The sequence below is a fragment of the Pungitius pungitius genome, chromosome 18 (genome assembly GCF_949316345.1).
Source record: "Pungitius pungitius chromosome 18, fPunPun2.1, whole genome shotgun sequence".
NCBI classification, from domain to species: Eukaryota; Metazoa; Chordata; class Actinopteri; order Perciformes; family Gasterosteidae; genus Pungitius; species Pungitius pungitius.
The window spans coordinates 2,536,953-2,551,118 of record NC_084917.1 but is presented as its reverse complement, the minus strand read 5'-3'; the positions used below and the strand labels follow the sequence as shown (position 1 = coordinate 2,551,118).

General features: G+C 48.8%; 1 protein-coding gene across 1 annotated transcript; it reads left to right on the top strand.

Annotated features, from left to right (window-relative positions):
- The first annotated feature begins 1,415 nt into the window (after positions 1–1,415).
- enc1 (ectodermal-neural cortex 1) lies at positions 1,416–11,108 on the top strand. The gene is made up of 3 exons (XM_037485167.2): positions 1,416–1,794; positions 5,608–7,424; positions 9,730–11,108. Exon 2 carries the CDS (start codon positions 5,614–5,616, stop codon positions 7,387–7,389), a length of 1,776 nt encoding a protein of 591 aa, XP_037341064.1. The 5' UTR covers positions 1,416–1,794; positions 5,608–5,613; the 3' UTR covers positions 7,390–7,424; positions 9,730–11,108.
- The last annotated feature ends 3,058 nt before the right edge of the window (positions 11,109–14,166 follow it).

Here is a 14,166-nt window from a genome sequence, read left to right as displayed (position 1 = left end):
CCCAGCTTTTTGATAAGGTCAGAAAAAAATATATTAAAGCAAAGATTGTTATCTTTTTACACAAACCGCAGCCTGTGAGAGCTCAACAACCACGAGGAAGTAAAATCAATGTTAACCAGACGTAAAGGTTAATAATTAAATGAATTATTCCCCAGTTCCAGCTTTCAGTTCTCAGCGACTATTTGTCGCAGGAACATTTTGTCCTCTAGATGTCTCTCACGTCACGCACGAATGTAAAACATTTGCTGCCATAATAACCTTTTCTTCACAATTCGAATACACCTCTCCAAGGAACACTGAGCTGTACTATAAAGAATATGAAGCTATGAAGCATCGGTATCGGGGCAATTGTTGTCTCCATAAAAACATTTGATGACAAAAGAAATGTGTCACAGCCCTGATCGTAAAAACCAACACAGCTTTACGGCCTCATGGGTTCACCGTCAAGTTGAGTCACAGCCAAGTCTCGTCAACAAGGCCCCCAGATGTGACTCAGACGAGATGAGTGGGGATGCAACTTGGACTTCTGGTTCCCAACCGACCCGAAACCACAAAGTCTTTGTAATCCTACGGGATTCGTGTCGCATCCATTGCATTCAGCGGTGAGTTTGCTGTGACTCAGTCTAGTTTTATGGCCTTTTCTACATGGCATTGTTATTCAATGTATAATTGGAGCTTATTAATTTAAAATCATAACACAGACAACGCATTTCATTTGTTTCACTGGAAGAGTGTTTAAATTCAGCTCCTGTTCAGTGGCAACGAGTCCCTCCCATGTTTTGCTTTACGATCTTTAAAATAATGTTAAACTACAACAAAAGTAATAAATCAAGCTTCAACCTAAAGTTTCACTCATGGAAATAATGTTTACAGCTTCAACAAACACAACATATCTGTTAGCTCTTCTAGTATGCACATTTGTTACTGATTCATTCAAGGTCATTTTGTAAAAGTAACCACGCTGTTTTACATCCTGTACAGCACATGACATCCTGTGTCCTTTGACCCTCCGTCTCCATGGGGAGAAAATCCCCCCCCCCCCCCAAAAAAAACCTGAGGAGGGAATAAAAAGGAGGAAGAGGAAGGGCCCTGACATTTCTTCTCTCCTCGTTAAAACACTGTATTACTCACATGGGGCTTATTTCTGGACACATGTAACATTTTTATACCTCCCCCAGATACACGTATGTTAAAAAGAAAATACTAACAAAAATACCTCAGTGTCTAAATCAGACAGTGATGTATTTGTAGTATTTGTGTGGGAGGAAACTTCAGCCTCGGGAGACAAAACTGTTCCTCCACATCTTTCCGCATATTCTCTCTCTCTCTCTCCCCCCCCCTCTCTCTCTCTCTGAATTCATTTCCTGCGCGCGGACGGTCCTCCCCCTCTCAGCGTAAACACACCCAGAGAGAGAGAGAGAGAGAGAGAGAGATGTGGGAGCGCAGGAGGTGAGCCGTCACACAGGAGCAGAGCCGGAGCGCACGACCAACGCCTCCAAGCGCCCCATCCTCCGCGCCAAAGCCCGTTTACCCCCCCATTAATGTGCGTAATCCCCCGAATTCCAGACAACGCAGATTAGCGTGTAATCTGAGGGGGGGTTGGAGAAGAGGAAAAAAAACGGCTTCGTCCCCCACCGATTATCCAGCGCAATTTCGGAAATAACCACGGAGAGTTGTTCAACACCCCCCCCCCCCCCTCCCCCGAGCGCAAAGGCTTGCATCGTGGCGGTTTCAGAAGTGGCATGTTCGAGGGACACCGCGGACACCAACGAACTCCTGCTTTCACGCGAAGAGGTACGTTCCACGACAACATCGCACCACCACCTGTGCGTGCGCGCGCGCGCGGTACGTGTATAACGGCATCGCGTTCCGATCGCTCCGGCGTTGTGGCACAGAAAGCGCAACAGAGGGGGGGAAAAAAAGACATTTTATTGACACCCCGTATTTGTCTACGGGTTTTGACTGCTGCGCTCGCGCGTGTCTTCATTCTCTCGAGACCTCCTCCGGGTCCTTTGTGCTCTCCTCGGCATCTCGTCGCTGCGTTGCTCAACGCGCGTTCTGTTTGACACTGTTGTGTTTTTTTTTTTTTTATTAAAAACGCGACATCTGGTGCGACTCGCTTATTTCCGTGGCTTTGTTTTAAACACGGTTGACCCTCGCTGAGACGTGTTGGGGGTGGGTGGGTGGAGTGGGGGGGCTGATCCGCTGGGCCGTTGCATCCTGCATCTCGTTTCTGTGTCTCTCCTGTTCTCACAAGTGGCAGATGCACGGGAGTGTTTACTTTAGACGTCTCTCCCACCGAGCCCTCTTCCCGGCGTCCACGGTTGACTGTGGACACCTGGTAATGCTTGTGGACACGCTGCAGCCAGCCAGGCCTCGCGGCTGTGGTGTCCAGAGGCGGCGGCGTGCCACCACCCCCCCCCCCCCTTTTTCCTCCCCCTGTGTGCTTTGTGAGTGTGGCATGCGTGCGCTTTCCTGGTATGTGCCTGTGGATGTGTTTTCTGTGAGGGTGACTATTCTCTCACAGACATCCTGCCACATGTCCCCCCCGAGGACACGTTACGATAAGGATTAATCGGGGATAATAATGATGACAGATCGTTCAGCGGCAGTTCAATGTAATTGACAATCAATGCAGTGATTGGTTTTAATTATTATTAAGCTGTTCGTTGTTGTTGTTTTTTGTCGGAAATGTAATGTAAAAACAAAAACCCCCAAAGCCCGGATGACGTCTTCAGGCTTCTTGTTCTTTCAAACCAACCACACAAACCCTCACTGCAGTTTTTTTATTGTGACGAGATAAAGAAAAACAGCAAATGATCTGGGAAGCCGAGGCGTATGTGTGGCATTTTTTTAAGTGACTGAACTAAGTTGTTAATGCTGATGTACGAGGCTTGGACTTGTGTTTCCACAATGTGCAAATAACCTTCACGACGCCTAACAAACAGTCTCGCTGTAACACCACGGACCGGTGGAAGTCAACATTTATTTGTTTACTGTCATTTGAAGCAGATATAAAACCGATGGTCAGGAATAAACCAGTGAACATCCAAATCTATGACGACCATTCAAAAGTTTCCTCAATGATTAACAGTTATTTTTGAATTAGTCCTTGATCCTTTTTTTGCATTTAGTCATAAGGTTCGGTCTATCCACAATTGAAATGGCATGTTTTCACCAACTGACAAGTGCAAAACCCTAAAGATATTCAGCGAACGTTGACGGCAAAGAGGCTGGTACCAGCATACGTCGAATTACAGTACTGAAACAATTCAGCAATCACACAGTTTTTAAACACAAGACATTAATATATTTCAGCCCGTCGGTCGTCAGGAATTTCCCGGCATCTTGTTACCTTGGGGGATTATTTTGCCCGCCTTGGGTTGACGATGAGCAACCAGATTAAGGTTATATGGGTTGAAGTAATCTGCTTTGCCAATAAGCCGCGTTTACAAGTGTTATTGTCCTAAAGGGACGTGTGGTACTTTAAAGAAAACATGTTTACATTACAGGCAAATGGTCCAAATGACCAAGGAGAAAAAGGTTCATGTGAGTGAACTTTGTTGACGCCTTTACAGATGCAGGAACGTTCTCAAATTAGTGTTGATCTCTCTAAAATGTTTACGATTTCTCGTGTTTTTCTGTCGGTCAGCTGTTGAGGGTTATATTCACAAGCTAATCGCTAGCATCTGAAAAAAATCTCTCCCGCAGTGGAACATGAATTATTAGGTCCACATAGTCGAAATGACACACTTACAACTTGCAGCTCTAAAACGAGGAGCCGGCGTGTAGGAGGTGTGCAGGTGACAGACAGGACAGGCGAGGACATTCTCATTATAGCCGAGCCAGAGGCCACAAGATGACGGGTTGCCAGTTTTGTCGGTCCTGGAATGCAATAAATCCTTTTGAACCAAGGTTGCGGCTGCTTTCGCAATAAATCAAGTTCTACCGTGAGCTATGAGCGCTTTGCATTCATAATCTGAAATGTGAGACTGTTAATTGTGTTACCTTAAGACTTTCACACATTAATGTTATAGATTGAACCAGCATTTTTTTTTTTTTAAAGATGTTTAGAATATCTACAAACTAAAATAATTGACAGCTATGCTAGTGGCACCGTGAGGATGTTCCCACGGTGCCACTGGTGCTTTCAGCTAAATGCTAACGTCGGCATGCTAACGTGTATAACTGAGATGAACAGGAGTTAATTGTGCGATTTTAACCAACCGTGGTTTTCTAAATAATCAAAACCGCGAACGTGAACCTAGTGATGCGTCCTCCTACTCTGAAGGTTGGTCCTAAATACCTCCTCGCTAACAAAGGCCGTGTTTTCCATCATTGACATCTGCACCTCGCCACTAACCCTTGCGTCTGGGAAGCAGCTGGTTTTTGGAGTTAACTTCTTTGGAATTTACACCCATCCCTGGAATGTTTTTTACATGCAACATCTTTTCGTTTGATGCCAAAAGTGACACGGCTCGCTGGAAAGCCCCAATCGGAACTCATTTGTACACGCAAACCTGAGGAGGTTGATGATGCAACTCGAGGTAAAAGGGAAACTGTCCGCTCATCTCCGACCGGTGGGTTTCAGCGGAGTCGTGTTGAGCAATTGAGGACACTCGTGTGTATATTTGGTCGTGAGATTTATTTTATTCCTTAAATCGTTGGTGTGTCTGAAATCTGACAGCTGTGGATTTACAAGGTCAGACGGGAACTCTGGAAACAGGGTGCGGGAGGAAGTTGGACCCGGCTGGAAATTGGGTGGAGGGGGAATGTGGGACGCGAGCGAGGACGGGGGCAAGGACAGCGATGGTGGGAGCTGGGGACTTTCTGGAGGGGAGTAAATTCTGCGCATTAGGCCTATATTCTGAGGTTTAAGAGCCTGGCCGTCTCCTTTTTTCCTCTTCAAAAAAGGCATTATTACTTGTAAATCGCGGTCTCTCTAAAACAGAGGGATTAGTGACGCTTTGGGTTGAAATCAGAAAATCCTTGTGGTCTCATGCGAGAAGGCAATTGTTATCTTCTTGACCTTCAGAACCCTCACGCATGTGCTGTTATGAAACTTGAAATGACTGTATATCTTGCTAAGTGTCTTTTTTTTATCTCTTAGGGAAGATTGCAAATCTCCCCAAAAGTGCACATTATCCATCGCATTAGGGCTGAAACACTTAATATTTAACCATGAATATCACCTTGTGCCTCTAAAGCATTCAGCTGAGAACGCAATTTATCTTTAAACTCGAAGGACTTTATCTTCCGTGACTTGAGATTTAGTGAATGATAAGTGATGGAACACTTGAAGGATCTAATTCATTACCCCACATTGTCTTCTTGACAGCAACCGACTCCCATATAATTACTGAAGGCCGGCCTCCGCTTTCGGGGGAAACTCATTATTATGAGGACGTATCTGCTGTTGAGCTGATGGAAAGTTATTGAAGGATGAGGAGGAGGGGGAATGAGGCTGTGACTCATAACTAGAGGGCCTCTTGAGTTGGCTCAGCATCACAATCGAAGCTATTTTTTTTCTAATCTAATGCACCTTAATGCACCTTAAATATGAAAACGCATTAAATAAAGATTTTTCTTGTTTTTTTTCTCTTTCAGGATTCAATGAAAATGTCCGTGTGCGTCCATGAGAACAGAAAATCCCGAGCCAGCACAGGCTCCATGAACATCTACCTGTTCCACAAGTCCTCCTACGCGGACAGCGTCCTCATGCACCTCAACTCGCTGCGGCAGCAGCGGCTCTTCACCGACGTGCTGCTCCACGCGGGGAGCCGCTCCTTCCCGTGCCACCGCGCCGTGCTGGCCGCCTGCAGCCGCTACTTCGAGGCCATGTTCAGCGCCGGCATGAGGGAGAGCGAGGCCAGCGAGGTCAACTTCCGCGAGTCCATCCACCCGGAGGTTCTGGAGCTGCTGCTGGACTACGCGTACTCGTCGCGCGTGGTCATCAACGAGGAGAACGCCGAGTCCCTGCTGGAGGCCGGGGACATGCTCGAGTTTCAGGACATCCGGGACGCCTGCGCCGAGTTCCTCGAGCGGAACCTCCACCCGTCCAACTGCCTCGGCATGCTCCTGCTGTCCGATGCCCACCAGTGCACCAAGCTGTCAGAGCTCTCCTGGGGCATGTGCCTCAGCAACTTTCCCGCCATTTGCAAGACGGAAGACTTCCTCCAGCTGCCCACGGACATGGTGGTGCAGCTGTTGTCACACGAGGAGCTGGAGACGGAAGACGAGCGGCTGGTTTACGAAGCCGCCCTCAACTGGATCAACTACGACCTGGAGAAGAGGCACTGCCACCTCCCGCAGCTCCTGAGAACTGTCCGTCTGGCCCTGCTGCCCGCCATCTTCCTCATGGAGAACGTTTCGACAGAGGAGCTGATCAATTCCCAGCCCAAGAGCAAGGAGCTGGTGGACGAAGCCATCCGATGCAAGCTGAAGATCCTGCAGAACGACGGCGTCGTCAACAGCCCGTGCGCCCGGCCCAGGAAGACCAGCCACGCCCTGTTTCTTCTGGGAGGCCAGACCTTCATGTGCGACAAGCTGTACCTGGTGGACCAGAAGGCCAAAGAGATCATCCCCAAGGCTGACATCCCCAGCCCCAGGAAGGAGTTCAGCGCCTGCGCCATCGGCTGCAAGGTGTACATCACTGGCGGGAGGGGCTCGGAGAACGGCGTGTCCAAGGACGTGTGGGTCTACGACACCGTCCACGAGGAGTGGTCGAAGGCGGCGCCGATGCTCATCGCCCGCTTCGGCCACGGCTCGGCGGAGCTGAAGCACTGCCTCTACGTGGTCGGGGGTCACACGGCGGCCACCGGCTGCCTGCCGGCGTCGCCGTCGGTGTCGCTCAAGCAGGTGGAGCAGTTCGACCCGGCGGCGAACAAGTGGACCATGGTGGCCCCCTTGAGGGAGGGCGTGAGCAACGCGGCGGTGGTCAGCGTCAAGCTCAAGCTCTTCGCCTTCGGCGGCACAAGCGTCACCCACGACAAGCTCCCCAAGGTGCAGTGCTACGACCCGCAGGAGAACCGCTGGTCCGTGCCCGCCTCCTGCCCGCAGCCGTGGCGCTACACGGCCGCCGCCGTGCTGGGGAACCAGATCTTCGTCATGGGCGGCGACACGGAGTTCTCGGCGTGCTCGGCCTACAAGTTCAGCAGCGAGAGCTACCAGTGGACCAAAGTGGGGGACGTGACGGCCAAGCGGATGAGCTGCCAGGCCGTGGCGTCGGGGAACAAGCTGTACGTGGTGGGCGGGTACTTCGGCACGCAGCGGTGTAAAACCCTGGACTGCTACGACCCCGCGCTGGACGCCTGGAACAGCATCACCACCGTGCCGTACTCGCTCATTCCCACCGCTTTCGTCAGCACCTGGAAACATCTGCCCGCGTGAGCCCCGGGCCTCCCGCCTGCATTCTTTCCACGAAGGTAAGTTTGGACCGATCAGGACCCCGGAGATACATTACCTGGAATATTACACCAAACGTTTGGAAGGTTTAGGTTTTAAATAAGAAGAGAGAAAAAAAAAACCCCTCTTGATCGACAGTTTTATCTAAACAATCACACTGATATTTTATTGCATTTTACTGTATTTAATGCATTTTCTTTGTTATTTGAGAATCAATGTTAGTATTTTGATCGCAGAAAATCTGGACACACACAAACACACACACACACACACACACACATCTATAAATATAGATAAGTTGGCAGATATTTACCACTTCACATCCATACAATTTGGGCTGTGATGGTTCCAGTCTATCGAAGGATAAATAGGTCAAAGACATACAAAAATGGAACCAAGAAATGTACTGAAATGTATATTTGCAAACGAGTAAACTTGCTCATTCTCATTCTGACAAGCTGTGAGATTGATCAGCATCGATCGGATACTCTGATGTGCGTTTGTCCCGTCTTTCAAGCTTTGACATTTCCTAAACTACGGGCAGGAGACGAGGGGGGAGAGGAGGAGGAGGAGGAAGAGGATAGACGATAGATAGGGGCTTGTGTGCATTAGTTAAGTGAGTTATGTGGCTGTGGGGACGGGCCAGAGGACAGAGAGGGTAATTGAAAGAGAATAGGATACTTTTATTGCTCCTGTGGGGGAAATCCCTCTAATGGGAAAAAGGGGGGGGGGGGGGGGGCTCTGCCAATTAGACAAGCCACAAGCCTCAGCTTCGGCTAATCCACCCTCGGTCGCCCTCCCTTTGAACGAGGTTACGGTCTTCGCGCCTCGCGACTCGCGCAGGCGTCGGGGAGCCATTCATTGCGAGCCGCAAGTGGAGGTGACACATAGAGAGAGAGAAGTGGCATCACATGACCTTCTAACCCCCGCCTCCCTTGCCGTGACGTTGAACAGGTCAGACGCCAGTCTCTCTCTCTCTCTCTCTCTCTCTCTCTCTCTCGTGCCGTAGGGTCGCAATCTCATCACATCTAGACCCGTCACACCGATGTCCCCCACGCAGCCGGGGCTTTTTTCACGAGGCTTGAGTTTATTGAAAAGAAGGCTTCGGCCTCAGCCTCCGGAGGGGGAAAAGCCAAGGAGAGACTCCGTCGCCGCGTCCCATTTTGATAACGCCGGGGGAAGCGGGATGAAATATTTGTTAAGGCTCATTATTATTCCCACCTTTTTTGTTTTTTCCCGTGACTTCGTCTCTGAGAAGTGGAGGCTAGTTGGAACCACCTCCAAGCCGATGCAACACAGTGCTCGGAGGAGGATGTAATCCTGCCACTGATTTGATGCGCGGTTTGTTTTTCCGGAGCGCCTGCCTGCCATGGCAACTGACTCCTCACCGAGCGCGTGTGAAAAGACGAAATGTGCAGGAGTGGAAAAGGAGGCTGGCTGGTTTAGGAATGAAAGGGGGGAAAAGGAAGCATGTAAGACCTCACAGAAGGAGATTGTAGCGGAGAGAAAGAAGAAGTTCTCTCTGGGGTTTTTTTTTTTTTCCCAGGGGAGCAATAGAACGATTTCTTTTTTTCTCGCTCAATAAGAAACGGAGAAAATCCAACTAACTGCCTCTCTTTATGCGGCATTGCGGCCACATTTTGCAACAATTTCAAATATATACGTAGTTATTTACACACAAAGTAGCCGAAACCAAAAGAATATATTCATTTGATGTGCTCATATTACAACAACACATTTGCAGAACAAATTTAGCATCACAACAAATGAGTCAGTCCTCACTTTGGTGGTCCGATCAGCCTCATCTGGCTACATTACATGTCCTTTAGCTGACGCTTTTATCCAAAGCGACTTACAATAAGTGCATTTCCACATAGAGATGCAAACTCAGAAGAACAAGTAACAAGAAAGTACAACATTTTCATCAAAATAAGCAGTTTCAAAACATGTTATAGATAAGTGCCATTATAAGTACGATTTAAGTGCTACCATTTGTTAGTGCTACGGTTTGCTAGTGTTTTAGTCACGGTAGAGTCTAAAGATAAGGAGGCCTACATGTTAAGTAAAAAGCTTTGAAAAGGGTCAAAGGGAGGGAAAAAAAAAAAAAAACACCCAGGTGTGAAATGTGTAGTCGGATGTGGGCGAGATAAGGAGCCGATAAAGGGCTGAATGGAGTGGGCGGAGTCAAGCAATCAACAGGAGATACAGAGCGGACGCCTCAGCAATGCTTTTTCTTTGTAACGGAAGAAAGCAGGAACTGAAATGTTGATTCCTTTTGTACTTTTGAGTCATTTATCCGCCTCTTCTTCTTTTCCTCTCCTTCAGATGCCGCTTTTTTGTTGTTGTTGCTTTATCTACTGGACTCCCAACTGTGAAGAAGAAGCACACGTCATCTTCCTCTGAGGGAGACACATCGGGCAGTATCGCACAGACGCCGGCGTTCATCTCGATGTCGCAGAGAGAGGGGGGGCAGAGGCTGGTCACACGTCACTGGAAGGACGTCGCCTCTCATTTCCCAAGGAAAAGGACGCGGAGGCAAAACCAAACCAAACCAAACGAACTCGGACCCTCGTGCACATCTGGCATATGAGCCTCAGCGCTTTCACGCTGCAATACGAGGACTGCAAACATATCACGCAACCTGCATTCCCCCACCCCCCCCCCCCAATTAGTGACGAGAGGCTCGTGAGGCTTTTATTGATGTTTTCTCTTTATGAAAAAAAAAAAAAAAAAAAAAATCTTCATTGAGGCTGCAACGTATAGCATGATGGAAAGTCTATTAAGATCGAAGGAGGGACAATGCAATGAGTGGTGTGCTAAAGAACAGAACTCAGTTTGAATGTAGCTGATTTATATAAAAAAAAAAAAAAAACACAATGAAGGAGCAAATCTCCACCTTCTCTTATCTTAAAAAGCTTTTTTTGTTTGACCCCTCGTGACTCTTTTCTTCGTCGAAGCCTTGAGCCTGAAAACGACAAACCTACGAGTGTTCCTCACCCCGTGAAGGCCAAGGCAGTTTTCTGTCACTGCGAGTAGACGCGTTGACGACCAACGCCAGCTGAGGAGGGGGACGGGGGGGGGTATCCGGGTGGATCCGTGGATGCGGCTGCTTAAAGGGTCACGACCTTACGCGCTTGCTGTTTTTCCCAGCTACGCATTAACGGCACCTTTGAGTTAAACCGACCCCGCTGTACGCGGGGGAAGGGGGGCGCTTCAGCTGTACACTCGCCTGCTGTAAAAGCCGGTGCTGGCTGCGCTTGTGTTGTTCTGATAAAAAAAAAAAAGCAACTGCTCCGCTGAACCCTTCACCACAGCATGTCCACTCGTAGCGGAGAATCTTGTCACCTTAATCTAAACTGAGAAGAAATCAAGTTTCTCTTTTAACTTGCTGCAATGTAATCTTAATTTATATGACAATGCTTACTCTGTTATGTTAATATCTTTAATCCTATTTATTTCTACTCTGCCTGCCTGTTTTTTTAAGCGACTGTATGTTCGGGTTATGTCATGCATGGCCAAGTGTTGGGCTGCACTTTGCACAATTTCCGTTTTTTTTTTTCCCCCCCAGGAGGAATTTTAACTTTCTTTTACAAGAGACAGCGGTGAACCTCACTCAGAGTATGTGCGGGGGAGGAAGAATGGCTCGGAGCAGTTGAGGCCGCAGGGGTTCGCTGCCCCGAGGAAGAAGACCGAAAGGGCGGGGGGGGGGGGGGGGGGGTGAAAGAAATTTACATTTTTTTAACGTGGGGTCCAAACCTGTCTTAAATCCTCCCGCCACGGCCCCAACTGCACCAACAAAACACAAGATTATGAACCCTCAAAGCTGCTGGTAGGACATAGGACAGCAATGGGACGGTCCTCCGGCTGTCCCAGAGACAGCTGGATGTCCCGAGCCCTCTCCACCCTTTGGTTGAGAAAGAGTTGAGTCCAGTAAGCTGTGCATTGATAAGGGCAGACACCGCAGTGCTTTTCATCATCGTGTCAATGATGCACACACACAAAAAAAAAGAACAAAAACATTGCAAGTTCCCAAAGACCAAAAAAGAAAGATTGTCTTAAAACGCTTGTATATGAAATATTTGAGTGAGTCTAAGTCCAGTGTTTTTGTCTATATGTCTGTCTATGTGACCTGACGTTTTGCAATTGAATTATAATGAAGCCGTTGAATTTCAATGTGAGGGGTAACGTGTATATATTTATTTTTTTCGAATGTCCTTTTGTGCGTATTCATCAAACAAATACAACCTGTTATGGCACATCGATAAACTGCTCTGTAAATTCCTGCTAAGCCAACACAAAATGTCACCCTTTCATTGGCCATTTCGGGGGGCCCCTCTGTGGAGGCCCCTGGGGGCTCCGTGATGGTTGACCCGCTCCGGCCACTGAAAACAGGCCCTTTGGCCCCATCAATCAGATCGCAGCATTTATTTCCCACAGAACGCCAGTCTCCCCTGGCAACAGCGAGGAATGAATGCCCCCCCCCCCACCCCTCAATTTGCACCTAATTGCCGGGTGGCATTTCCCATTCCTCCTTTTGCTCTTTGCTTATCCTCGTGGCGCCGATAGGAGCAAAGCACCCTGCCTCGGCGCAATGATGTAAACGAGGCGGTTTCATTTTTCTTTTGTCATGTAAGAATTTATTTTCTACTTTTTACGGCATTATTTTGTACATTCTTTTCACAATGTGAAATTCATGGCTAATAAACATAAGAGTTTTTTCCTCTTGACTGCAAAGCATCGTGTCTTTGTCCTCAGTGTGGAGAAAACATCATCAGTACATCATGTCTGCGGAGGAGGGACTGAAATCATCTTATCTGTGGCCTCTGGCTTCTTAGCTTTAAAAAAAAAAAAAAACGCAGCCAGATACTTTCCCTTTCTCCCGTCGAGTCACCTTGGCAACGGAAAACCTTTATCTGCAAACTGTGGGGGCTGGAGGAGAACACGAAAAAAAAAGCACCTCTCTCTTTCTGCTTCCTCCCCGCTCACTTCCTCTCGCAAATTCGAATCAGTAAAAAAAAAAAAAAAAGTCTCACGTCCCATTAGTGAGTGGCAGCAGCGCACACTCTGCTCGCCGCATTCCTGCAGAACCCGAGGGGGGGGGGGGAGGGGAGGGCCTGCTCAGTGTCTCTGTCCTCTGGCAAGCTGACCGGGTCACTCGAGGTTGAGAAACACCAGTTTTTACCGGATCCAGACCCTCGTCGTGAGAGATAAACCAAAAATCTTCTCTTGAATACGGTGTCTGCGTTATTCCCAGACGACTTTGCCGCAGGATGAGTTTTCTCGAGCCTTTTTCCCGGGAACAGAGAACCAGAACAGAAAGAAGAAGAAAAAAAAAAGGGTTGACTTACGACGTGAAATGTGGGAGCTCTGTGTGCGGGAGGCCCCTCAGTGACCCCGTGTGATCCAACAGTCCCCCCCCCCCTCTCCCCATTAATCCAGACAGGAAGTTGAATTTCCTGTCCGCCAGGAAATGGGTCTTATCCACCCACACACACACACACACACACACACGCCCACACACACACACACCGGACGGGGCCTCGTATTCTGTGTGGCCGCCTGTATGTGTGGCTGAGTGGGATGAAAAAAAACCACAAAAAAAACAATGTACCTACATGTCACACCGTCGCCTGGCAACACAGGCCTTTGGCCGCGGATCAGCCATGCGAACGCACACAAAACGCACACACACACACACACACACATGGGCGCGCATGCAGACAGAGAAGCTACATGTGGATGTCCACTCACTGCACCGCGAAGGAAAAATATAGCAAATTCCCAGAATGTTTCCTAAATAAATCAAAATGACCGGGAATGCACTTGACAACTTTTGTTGAATCCTCGTTGCGCAAAATGATTGCTCAGTTTGTAAATAGTTTGTCGTTAGATTGCACACGCACAGTTGCACAAATCCAGGCAGAAGAGACCACACATCCCTGAGGATTTCTGAAGGATTTCATCAGCTGGGTGGAGGTGCAGGTGAAGCCAGGTGAGCTCTTAAGCCATCCCCTGGCCATGAAATAAGAAAATCCAAAGATTGAACCGTGCAAGGTGGAGCTGCTTCAAACCTTTCCACACACACACACTTTTGAAATGAGAGAGGCGTCCAGCGGGCAGCGACCTCTCTGACCTCTGAGTGACATCAGCATTCAGGCGGGCGGCTGAGGACCAATCGGGCCGCAGGGCCTGCTGTGTCGCCGGGCCGCTTTGCTCTGGCTGTCAGTTGTGCCCGAAATGAAATTCAAAGCGAAGATCTTCTCCTTGCGGGGAAAGAAAAAGATCACTCTGCCCATCTCTGTTTCTCCTCAGAGTTATTTTAAACGTGTCACGCGCTTTGAAAAAAACATTTCATTAGTCCTCTGTTTATCCTCCGCAGCATGCACCCTCCCCCCCCCCCCCCCCGCGCGCGTTATCGTGAGAAGGCTGAATGAAAATGGATGAGAGGTAATTAAGTCTAAGGAGGTCGCACAATGGCTGCTCTCTTCTTTTTCTCATCATTCTTCCCCCCCCCGGCGCCCCCGCCTCTGTCTCTCACTTGTGTCATTACTCCGGCCTCCTGCTCGGACGATCCCGCTGACCCCCCCCGACCGCTCCTTAAACCCTTGTGGCTGCCCGAGGGAATGATCCCCTGCTGATTGTGTTGCTTACCGCCCCCCCCCCCCCCCCCAGTAATTTTTCCATCAGATGAGGACATTTGGAAAAAAAAGCGCAGCGGCTAATTGAACACAAGGGTGCAACAAATACGTCACCGACCTTGAC